Raw genomic sequence first — 12,252 nt, 5'->3', positions numbered from 1 at the left:
CTATTAGCATGCATCTCAGGAACGGGAGGTTCGGGTATGGACAAAGGCAAGTGACCGACATAGAGAGAGGGATCAAGTAGAAAATCAAAATATGATGAGAACGTGATAGAAAATGTTAATAGATATTAGCATATAACTGTTAACATAAGTTAACATAAAAATGTGTAATATAAGTTAAAAATAAATTAACATACATTAACATATCTTGACATGAAATATTAACATATGTGAACCTTTGCTAAAACAGCACTCCTACTCTGTGTCTTTGATTTCCATGAACTCGCCTCCAACATCTTCGGCTACTCAGTCATGATGTTATGATATGATGGTGACGATGGTTCAAACACGAAATCATAGGTCCGATCCCCGTCGATGAAATGAACATGAATTGTCCCTCATCAAAATGGGTTGAATTATGTGGCTACATGTAATATGTGTAACTGAATATGTGAATCTCAATTCATTCACATGCAACTTATATGTGAATATATGAACATACTCTAATAAATAAACACTTAATCTTCATGTATTCATATGCGAATAAATGAACATACTCTAACATGTAATATATTTACAATTGAATACATGAACATACTCTAATACATAAACATATGCTTCTTCATGTGTGAATACATGAACATAAACTAACTTAAACTCGATAATACATGAGATTGTAACACAATCATGAACATGAACTAACACAATCGAATTGCTGATAACAAATACTCAAATTACTTTAACTACTTTTTACCATTCCGTTCATAACCCTATCTCCTAAAAATCCAAAAAATGAATGGCTCAAATAACTTATAATATCTTAGAAACTTGAATTTAAGATATTTACATTAATAAGTTCTTTTTGAAAGTTTGTCAAAATACGTTTGATATAGTAAATATCATGAAACTTTTAAACCGCTTTAGACCCATCAATGGCTAAGGGTGTGGGTGTGGGTGTGGATGTGTGGTTAGCCTTGTCTCTAGTAACACTAGCATATGGTGCATTTATAAGGAGTCCATATTTATGAATTTTAAGTTGGGTGGATGGTTTCAAACAAGAAGACGGTCAATTCATGAGAAGGGTCAGATCAGATGTGATTCTAAAGTAAATCACATATGATACATACACACAAAGTTGACTAGTCATTGCACGCGCAACTTTTCACGCATACGTTAACCAGTCATGCACGTCTTTTTTGGACCTATCGTGCCCTTCTCGCACTTCTACCAGCTTCTCGCATGATCCTCCCTTATAAGTTGTGATGCTAAGACGTTGAAGCTTTGGTTTGACTAAAGACCCGTTTAACCCTATCCTACGCTCATGCAAGCCGCATCAAATCCTAGTTTTTTTTTTTCAAAAAAGTGACGTATTTCGAAACGCGAATCAACCGTTACTTCAAAATTTATAAGGCGTTTACGATGAATTTCCGGATATAAAGCTTATCGAGACATTTGAAAGGCCGGTTCAACGTACTCGAGTACCAAATGGATCATAAGATTTTGTCATGATTTCAACACATAGTTTTCATTTACATGGATGACAAAAAAAGATTGAAACAATAACATGAAGTATAAGACACTAAAGAGGGGAAATAACAAATGCCAAGTTTAACCAAATCTCTATTTCTACAGCACATTACAATGCAGCCATATAGATATAGAAGGTTTCGGGTTATACTTTCGCCACTGTTAGAACGGTTCCTTTTGAAACCTAACGTACCCATAATATCTCATTCGAAAGTAGGGTCTGGAGGGATAGGACTGTTCAGTTGTTCCATTCCATCCTTAAAAGTTGACGATAACTCATTGCGTCCATTTCGACCATTCTGTCTATTGTCAATCGTGGATCTCCTCGACCTCAGAATTGAACAAAAAGCTTGGAAAACCGATTGTAATATCCCTGCATTTGACGAAAGTTTGTGTCACTTTAATCGGTAAAGACCATCCTTAAAGATGTACGCATAAAATTAAGAACGTAAATATACCTTAGATATGGAAGAGTCATAATCTTCAATAAAGAAGGATGACGGTTAACAAAAGTGTGCCATTCTGATTCATCGATCTTTCCCTTACAACCTTCATCTATTTCGGAAAATGTCTGCTCAAAGAAATGGAAAAAAGAAAGACAAGTATCGATATACTATTTCAAAAGAAAATGCAAAACAAACCTAAAGAAAACTTTTTGCCCATTCCCCACATTTTCTTCTTCTTTCTTAACATATCTATTATCGGCCCAACTTTACCATACTTGTTCCTTGTTATTTTTTGTTTTACTAGCTAGAGATCTTCACGGAAACAGTCTCTCTACAAAAGGTCGTGACAATGAGATTGAATTCAAAGATTCTAATAAGATTAACTAATACATTTTTTGCGCTCGCATATCTTCTAAACTCCTTTTTGGGCTCTTTATATCAATTTTGGCTCTCCGGCTATGTGCTAAAACGAATTTTAAGCCTCTCTTATCTACTATTTTTATACTTCTACTATACACTAAACATTTTTTATGGGCTGCCTGCCCCGCCTGCCCCCAAGGACGGCCGTAGATGAACAGGGTTCGTTTGATGTGTTGGTTTTGACTAGTTTATCAGCTCACCTCCTAATATCTTGGAGGGTATGGGTCCCTATGGGGATACAAAAACAACACCTTATTGAGTAATAGTGTTGCCTCAATAATGCTGCAACCAGTGAAAGAAAACTTACATTATCCAGTATTTTCTCAATGATTTCATCAGCTAGCTTCAGGTCAGTCTCACATAGCAGTGCAATTAACATTTTCTTAACCTGCAAATATGCAAATGGTGAAGATGCCAATAAGTTGATCGAACAACCATCAAAAATTATGAAGAAAAACAAATGTAGAAGAAATATGTAAATACCTCTTGGCGCTCAATGAATCCTGTTCCATGTATATCATAAAGCTTGAAAGAAACTGAAACAAAAACAGAGTATTTAAAAAACATTGATGATGCTATTGCGGATTATAATCTCCGGTTATTATGATTGGCTTACAATTAATTTTGTCTTCTTTTGGGGCATTAGGGTGGAAAACGTTTAGTGACCTAACAAAGTCGCCAAAATCTATAACCCCCTTCTTCTTCACGTCGAAAAGATCAAAGATCTGCTCACAGAACTTTTGAAGCATTAGAAGATGATTAACAACGTACATAAATTGTAACTCGACATAAATCATATTGCATAGGCATGTACATGCGTACCAAAATATATACTAGCCCATGAGTACACGGACACTTAAAAATACTACCTACTCATTCGACCAGAAAGGGCCTGCATTTAATTTTTGACGGTAAATGGATTACTTTGTAACGTTAAATTGATTAAAGAAAAAAATCTCTTGCCATAACTACTTTAACTAATACTGTTCAATTCCCTATTAACATTTTGGGGATACAAAATCAAGATATTGGGGTCAAGTTCGAAGTTGTGAAGTACCAACTCAAATTTTAAAAGCCAAGTGTTGACTTCAAATTTGGGTCAAAGGGGGTCGATTCCATCTTAGGGGGAAGGTTTATCATTACCAACTATCATATTTCTAAACACCAGCATTTCCATCGTGCATGCCATATGTTGTTTGTGCTTGTGCTAACATATTAATTAAAATAAAGATGTTGCAATAGTTTCTGTAACTCGTGTATGTTTGTATGTCACAATACTGGACGTGTTGTTCTACTTCACTCAGTGGAGAGTGTGCGACCTGAGCGTAGTTCTGTGGCCAACATCATGAATCTCATAATTTCCTGCTTAAAAAGCTATGAAACAAGGTTATCATATTTTGATTTAATGCATGAATACTTGTTCTTCGACTTCTATATTGGCCCATAGTACATAAACAGGAAGTGAAAATAACTGATAAGCACTTTTAACACACACACACACACACTCTCTCTCTCTCTATGTATTTATGAAGCTTATACCCTTCAACTTATCTTGCTCTTTAACAAGAGGTGGTTCAGCATCGATGTACTTATTCCTACCTTAGATTAAGTGTTCAAACTTATTCACATGATCTCAGAAAAGTAACATATGAGAAACATATTTTACATAAATTTTAATACATGCTTAATAGTGACTAAGACCTTAATGAATGAATATAAACAATAATGTGAGCTACTACCATCTAAAGTTAATTGAATCCAGTCAGGAACCAGCAATGGCAAGAAGCGCAGATGTAAAAATTTCAGAATTCAGACTGATGATGATAACTAAATAAAAAATAGGAAATGGATGCAGGAAACCATACCCTGCTTGCAAATATATCATCTTTCTTTCTGTTCTCAAATAAAGCCAGTTGGAATTCTTCCTGCATATCCAGTGAACTTGTAGTATTTAATTCGGATTCATCTATAAAGGAAAAGGGCTTCCATGTCATCCAGAATAACAAGTAATTTTTAACCCAGTTAGAGCAACATAACAAAAACCAGCAGAAGTAAGAGTAAGAGGGTACAAGGTATACCATTAAATTTCTTAGCAAACTGCCATATTGAATAGAAACTTAATGTATATACTTTGGAGATGACAAAACAATAAAGGATAACATTTTAACAGAGTAATATTGGTCAACTAATGAACTAAGGTCTTCGTTAGAAATAGTGTCGTGGATTACCTTGTTGATCAGCCCATCATCAGTTACAAGACAGCTTATGCTCTTGTATAATTGAAATAGTGCTTCAACTTCACTAACACTAACTGCAGAGACACAACAACAATCATAAAAGCCAATAATATTAATTTGTATAGTCAATGGCCCAAAGTTTTACACCAAAACGCTGAACAAAAAGAACAGAGAACTTAAGATGGTAGATATCAGAAAACTATAAAATTTTCAAGTGAAATTATTCATTAAATCAATAAAGAAGCACTTCTGAATAATTTGAGACAGGACTTACAGACTGACATAGTACCCAAAAAAAAGCTTCATCCATTAAGAGCCAGAGCATACCCAGGGGAATAATAATAAAATAAGAAAACTACCAGGGGATGAACTCAGCAATCATAGGACCTTATTACACCAGGCACTTGCCAACCAGGAAAAATTAGTTTCTCATCCAACAAGCATATTCATGAAATGCATTATTATTATTATCAATTATACATTAATCAAAGATATTCATGAAATTCAGTGTCAGAATTAGCAAGGCTACGCACAAAATTACATATTCTGTAAGAACTAGAGACAAATAACCACTTCAGCCCCTGGCACCCAGCCTACTGAGCCAGTTCTAAGGAACTGAATTGATCTGAGTTGGGTTGGATCATTGCCAGTTTAAACTATGTAGAAGGAGGAGAATGGGGAGACTCATGTTGCCAACCTATTGGTTGTCACTTTCTGCGTTAAAGGTACAATATGCTGCAGCCAAAGGTTACCAAACCACTGCCGCCTGGGATTTTAAATCATTGGCTAAGGAAACATATATTCAGGGTGGATAGACCAAAAACTTTGTTGTAAGCTGCAATAGTGGTCGTAGAGAATATAGAACTCTGAGAAATGCCAAATGATTTTCACAAAGAATTGAATCAAGCATGCAAACTCGATATCATCTCCAGGGCTTAAATGCTTTGATTACTGTCCCTATAATGAAAATATATTAAACTATGTATTAAAGTAGAAAGATATATTAGAAATATAAGAAAAAAAGAAAGTTAACCCTGTGAATATTGCTACAGATATATAAAAAATTAAAGATGTGTCTGTGGTCCAGCATGAATATACTAGGGAAGTAAAAGAAGTAAAGAATTCATGTGATGTTCTCTTTTCTAAACCTATTTTTCCTCATTTTATTCCTCACCTGCAGTTTACCACAATGATACTCAGACGTCAAAGGTTACAAAAATAGCGAATGATGTTTTTTTTATTTTTCTTTTTTTTCCTCTATTAGGGATGACCAAGCAACCATCCTAATAATGTGTATCACACATTCTTTCCTTTATCTTATTTTTGCTATTTATTTTCTACCCAGCTTCATCATCATCGAACTCCGGAATTTAATTCACATGGAACAAAAAAATGAAACAGAAGCTAACACAGGCAAACATGTCTGACATATATAAATCAAGGTGGACAATGTTGAATGACATTAAAGAGACAAAAATCAACTTACAAGCTGTTTGAGAAGCAAGAATCTTTGGGTCCTCATGCCGAGGAAGATGTTTTCCCTTCTGTGACTGTTTTCCCGATGGTTTTCTGGCCGGAAAGCTGAAACACCCCATCATGATGAGAAAGGTAGTACAGGATTTGAAGCGCTGGAAGACTTTGTTACTATTGAGGTCAGAACTATCTCATCCTTTACAAAACCACATTTGGAAACCCAAAACAAAAGAAGATTAATCAATTAAACTGTAATTGTTCAGACAGAAGACAGTAACTGCTTCAAAAGAAGTAAGAGTTCAAAACTGTAGTGCAGTATTACATTTCTTAGATATAGTTTAATATTTTTAAGAGTATATCAGAGCTAAAAGATTGTATAGACCCATCAATAAATTGTTGATAATTGCCTAATTATTTGAAAAACACCTAAGCCTCAAGCAAGCAGGCAAATAAATACATATTACATACTGTAGAAAGTCAATGCGAAATGTAACTATCAAAGCTAAAGAACCATATAGAGATATGGCTTGTTACAATTGTTCATTTATTTGCTTCATAAATTGAAGAAACGATAACTCAAAGTATGTATTTTATTCATCAGACTCCGAGATAAATTAATGAATAAAAGATTGCGCAGACTAAGGGACCGATTATCAAACATTTACTCGGTAAGCGACTTACCGGTAAAATTTAACATTATCATTTAAGATTTTAGTCGATTGTATGCAATAATTTACCCGATAAGCGACCGTGGTAAGAGTGATAAGACTCTTATTCCTTGTCTCGCTTTCACCGGCATTTGGTATACGGCCACTTAGTACAAGTAATTTTAAAATTCTAACTGTCTTGCCATCTCAAATTCCAACATTTTCTCTATGATAGTGTAATCATATCAAAGACCAGAAAACAATTCACAGAAACCATACCATATATAACAATGATTAAAAACAAAATGTACAACAAATTCAATTCACTAGCATCCCCTTTCCTTTCCACCACGACGATTGAAACCAGAAACAAATCAATCACTACAAATATGATAAGAATGATAATATACTCGTCTCAATAACATCAAAAAGTAATTCTTAGATTGCATACCTGCTGGAGGCGAAGATTCTCCTCCTGTCGGAGAGATGATCTTCAAACAAAGATAGGTTTTTTAGCGATCACGAATCAACACACACGATTGCAAATGCATATATTTAGGAACAATGGCGGAAACCTTGAGAAAATTTCGCTGCTTTTCCGAGGGGGAGAGAGAGAGAGAGAGCGCAAAATGGACTCGTTTCGATCCTGAAGGGGGTGAAGACAACAAAGAAAAATCATACATTATATAAGTGGTGGATGTGGAGTCTAAAGAACACGTGAACATCACGTGATACTTGAAAATACATAGGAAAATTGTTTGTTTGTAAAAGAATTTAGAGTAAAATACGAATTTGGTTATGTTGTTTGCTGATTTTTACGAAAACGGTCTTTACATTTCATTTATCATGGATTTGGCGTGTGTGGTATGCATTTTCTGTTGGATTTAGTCATTCGTCCTAACAGTCATTTATAAAGTCCGTTAAGCTCAAGGGCAAAATAGTCTTTTTGCTATTTTAATCTACTTTAACGATTTTAATTTACATTTTCAAACTAGGGGCCAAAATGTAGATTTTAAAACTTGAAGGGCCAAATATGCATATTAAAACTAAGGTACATATTAATTATATATGTATGTATGTATGTATATATATACATAATCACTACTAAGTACTTGCAGGAACCTTTGTCCCCACCGCTACCTATTCTGATTAAAAAAAAATCGACGCCACAGCTCTACTTCGATGAGAGATCTCTCGTACGCACTTACCATATCTTTTTTCCCCTCTCTCTCACCCTTCGTCTATCCTGGTGAGAGAGCTCCGTCGAAGACCCTATTCCCCAAGTTGTTCTCCGATGTTCCCCCTTGGATTTGTAGTCAGGACTCCCCCATCCCTTGCTTTTTATAGTAGCCATGGCCCTCCTTTTTCTTTCTTCTCTACAGTGACCAAACTGGGTCGTGGGTTTACAATAGTGGGTGGTTTCACAAAGGGTCTTCATCCTTGTAAATGTTCCTATATGTATGTGTGTATGTATACATACATACATGCATGCATGCATGCATACATACATACATACATACATACATACATACATACATACATGTGTGTAATATGTAACTTTAATGTTTTGACCCTCCAAGTTTTGATATATTCAATATTACCCCTGATTTAAAAAAGTTGATTAAAAATGTTATAAAAAAATGAAAAATTAAAAAAGGCCCTTATGCCCTCGACTTTAACAAACCTGGTACACGGTCATTAGGTGAAGGACCAAATCCAACAGAAATGTATACCATAGGCACCAAATCCATAATAAATGAAGTCTACGGACTAGTTTGCATAAATATCGGTAAACCATAGGGACCAAATCCATAATAAATGAAGTCTACGAACTAGTTTGCATAAATATCGGTAAACCATAGGGACCAAATCCACAATTTACTCAAAGATTATAATCGGCATTCCCTCCTTAAAATGCTAGAGTAAATTACAGATTTGGTCCCTATGGTATGTTGGTTTCTATGAAGTTGGTTCTCAAACTTCATTTCTTACGGATTTGGTCTTTGTGGCATGCACTTTATGTTAATTCGTTAAACTCTCAAGGGTATTTTTTCCCTTTCATCATTTGAATATTATTTTTTGTTTTTAAAAATGGGTTGATGTCGACGGTGAAGTTTGTGAAACCCCCATCCCCTGTGTGGTTTTTGTTTAACAGTAGCCACACCACTTTGGGATACGCTGATGGTGGTGGGGTAAGTTCACAATAGTGGTGCGGATCCAGGGTGGTTTTTTTTCAAAATGCAGGTGGTGGGAAAGGGTGTTGGTGGGTGGTGGATGGTAGGTGTGCTCAAAAATCCGACCAATCCGATCAAACCAATCCAATACGAAATAACTTAATCCGAAGTAATTCGATGTATAATCGAGTTGTAAAATTGTCAAACCGTAGATATTGGGTTACTATTATTTGAATCCAACTCCCGATGAACCCGATATCCTTTTATTTCTTTGATTTAATATGATTGTTGAAATTCTATTAATATATATATAAGACAATTACACTATCATGTATGCTTTTCATATACACATATTTTCAATCTATTCATATCTCTATATAACTCATTCATATATATGTTCAGTAACTGTGAACAYATATATGTAAATTGAGAAAATTAACTGAATGTGATATACGTAAGAAATATGAATAAGTTGTATCAAATGGTTGATGATGAAAAATAAATTATGAGTAGAGAAATAACATATTCAATGTGAGAAGAATATTTTAATATACAAAAATATCAACCCGACCAACCCATATGGGTTGGGCTGGGTTGCACTTTGGGTTGGTTGGGTTAAGATTTTTCCAAACCGCAAGCATTGGGTTGGGTTATTCAAATATTTTTAACTCGATCAACCCAACCCATGAGCATTCCTAATAAATGAAAATGGGTGAAAGAGGAAGAGAGTGATGGTGGGTGGTGGATGGAAGTGGGGTTTGACGTTGAAAATTGAAGTCGGAGGTTGACATCAAAAATCGACTTCGAAAGTTGTCACAAGTGAAAAGATAGGAGTTGGAATATGTTTCGTATTTGGCCCATGAAGTTTTAATGTATACATTTTGGCCCCTTATTTATTTACATTTTATGATTTTTATAACCAATTTTTTTATTTCTAAAATTGTTGGTTTATATTCATTTTGTTTTATGTTCTTGGATGGTGATGATGGTGGTGCACTGGTCATGACAAGACAAAAAGGGGCATAAAAATGTTAGTGGTGGGTTTTGGTTCAAATTTGGGATTGTCGGATAACATGACCGGAAAGGGAGATTAAGGGTTTGGGATTAGGTTCAGGGGTTGCCGGACTCTTGAGGTGAGGTTTGATTTATCATTCGGTTGTACCCATTTTAAAATTTATCTAAACAATAAAAAAGGACAAAAACAAAACTGTCAGCAACTTAACTAAGTTTTTCTAACAGAGTTAACAAGATGAACCAAATCTGTAACAAAATGGTAAATAGATGGACCAAATTCGAAACAAAGTGAAAACCATAATGATTAAAAAAGATTTACTATAAAAATAATAAAAAAAGATTTCAAATCAATAGAATACGACTTTTAACCGAATAACGTTTCAACATCGCAAATATTTTCTTCTACCGTTAATTATATTTTAAGTTCATTAAATAACGTTATCTTATGCTTTTTTTTATTAAAATGATGGTCAAATTAATGATGTTTCGTGTTCGATTGACATGAATTTATTTTTCAAATTTATGTCATTAAAATGTCAAAGTCAACGGGACACCTTATCCACTATGCAATATCCCAATTTATGTGATAGAAAACATTGCATATTTTTTTTCTTTTTATATTTGTAGGGTTCAAGGATAAGAATATTTATACATATTTTTCATCTACTCCCAAAATAGGTTAAAAGCACTACATGTTCAATGCCGTTATGTATGTACAGATATACAGTAGTGTCACTGATAACGTATTCATCAGCGTCATTAATAACCTATTTACGTTACCAAAACACTGATGAATAACCACTGGAATCTAATTGATACTGACATAGTGTCAGGGGTGCCACCACAAGAAGCGTTTCCCCCTTGACTCTCGTCATTTGGCAAAATTCGGTGATCCTGAATTCTAGCTAGCTTATATGAGTGTACACTCCGCACCTTTTGAATTGTATTTTAGGCTTTTAGCTTAATTATTAACCTTTTTATTATTTTGTGAGTCCAATTATACAAACACCCTGATGATTCAATAAAATCATCAACATTGATCAACTCGTTGTGGTCGGGTCTTCATCTCCTACGATGGAGGCTTATATGAATTTTCCTAAAATTGATTTTCTTATCCACACCTGGAAAAAGATTAATTGGGTCCATTAAAATGAAATATATATATATATATATATATATATATATATATATATATTATTCTTCTAAATTGGTATTCTATTTCAGATGTATCACAACCCACTTGCAAGTGTGGGGAAAGGCCACCGCCCATCGGAGAAGATGGAGGTGCCGACACAGCGTACTCAAATGTTTCTTTTGTGATCATGGAGGTTCAAATGCAGTAACTTCAGGCTATTTGCAAAGTAGGTGGTCGTCCTGGGATTAGTCAGCTTGCATAGCAGGTTGGATATCCAGGTTAATAAAAAAAAACTGTGACAAAATGCAAACAAGGAAGATCAATTTTGAGCTTATGATAAATAATTGTGGAATTAGTGATTAAAATATGTAGCTATGAATCATTGATGTTGACAAAGGGGCATAATGCTTGCTTTTGCTTTTATACCATAAGAAACATAGAACATGGAGATTACAAGAACAATACATGCACCAATGAGCTGGACCAGTGATTTGCTTTGCTAAAAGACACATTTCAGATGTGTCATGACATGTTTGGAACAAATTGTTCATGTTAAAAAAAAAACACAAACAATTAATATAATATTTATATACAGCAAATGCAACAAATAAACTCACACATTCTTCTCACCATTGAACCTCTGACCTCTTAGGAGGCCAAAGACTACAATACCACTAGGCTAAAGGCCCTTTGGTTTGTTTGAATATTTTTTTATTGGAGTTAAATGAAGATTTTTTTATAAACATCAATTCTGTGATGTATATATTGTTTTTTAGTCCATCAAAACGGCATCGTATGCAACAATTTACCAGTAAACGCTTACTATGGTAACAGTCGTCGCTCTCACTTACCGTGTAAGACTTTCGGTTCTTGTGTCCCTCTTATCGGGTAAGATTCTTGCTCCTTACCATATTCATCCGGTAAAGTAACATGACTTGGTAAGCGCTTACTTAGATAAGCGTTTGGTAAACTGCTATAAAATAACAACCAAGCTTGTCTCACATTTCAAATTGATCATCATCAAACATTGAACTTTGTAAAAGAAAAAGTCCCCCTTGAAATAATATGTTAGAAAATTGATTGCTTTTGTTTCCATTAAAACTTGGTTCATACCCTTTTCAAAACAAACTTTGTTCATACCTTTAACATTTATGTATATATAAAACTCTTATTTTTATCAGA

At 34.4% G+C, this 12,252-nt stretch overlaps 1 protein-coding gene across 1 annotated transcript; it reads right to left on the bottom strand.

Moving 5' to 3' along the window:
• Positions 1 to 1,484: 1,484 nt before the first annotated feature.
• On the bottom strand, positions 1,485 to 7,404 carry LOC112521329 (calcineurin B-like protein 1). Its single transcript, XM_025130118.1, has 9 exons — positions 7,199 to 7,404; positions 6,114 to 6,296; positions 4,619 to 4,701; positions 4,256 to 4,315; positions 3,007 to 3,115; positions 2,874 to 2,926; positions 2,698 to 2,778; positions 1,983 to 2,095; positions 1,485 to 1,897 (listed from the first exon to the last, which is right to left on the bottom strand). Exons 2-9 carry the CDS (start codon positions 6,223 to 6,225, stop codon positions 1,834 to 1,836), a joined length of 675 nt encoding a protein of 224 aa, XP_024985886.1. The 5' UTR covers positions 6,226 to 6,296; positions 7,199 to 7,404; the 3' UTR covers positions 1,485 to 1,833.
• Between the last annotated feature and the right edge of the window lie 4,848 nt (positions 7,405 to 12,252).

This window comes from Cynara cardunculus (assembly GCF_001531365.2).
Source record: "Cynara cardunculus var. scolymus isolate 2C chromosome LG 11, CcrdV1, whole genome shotgun sequence".
NCBI lineage: Eukaryota > Viridiplantae > Streptophyta > Magnoliopsida > Asterales > Asteraceae > Cynara > Cynara cardunculus.
The sequence above is the reverse complement of the archived record's forward strand: the minus strand, read 5'-3'. Positions and strand labels throughout refer to the sequence as shown.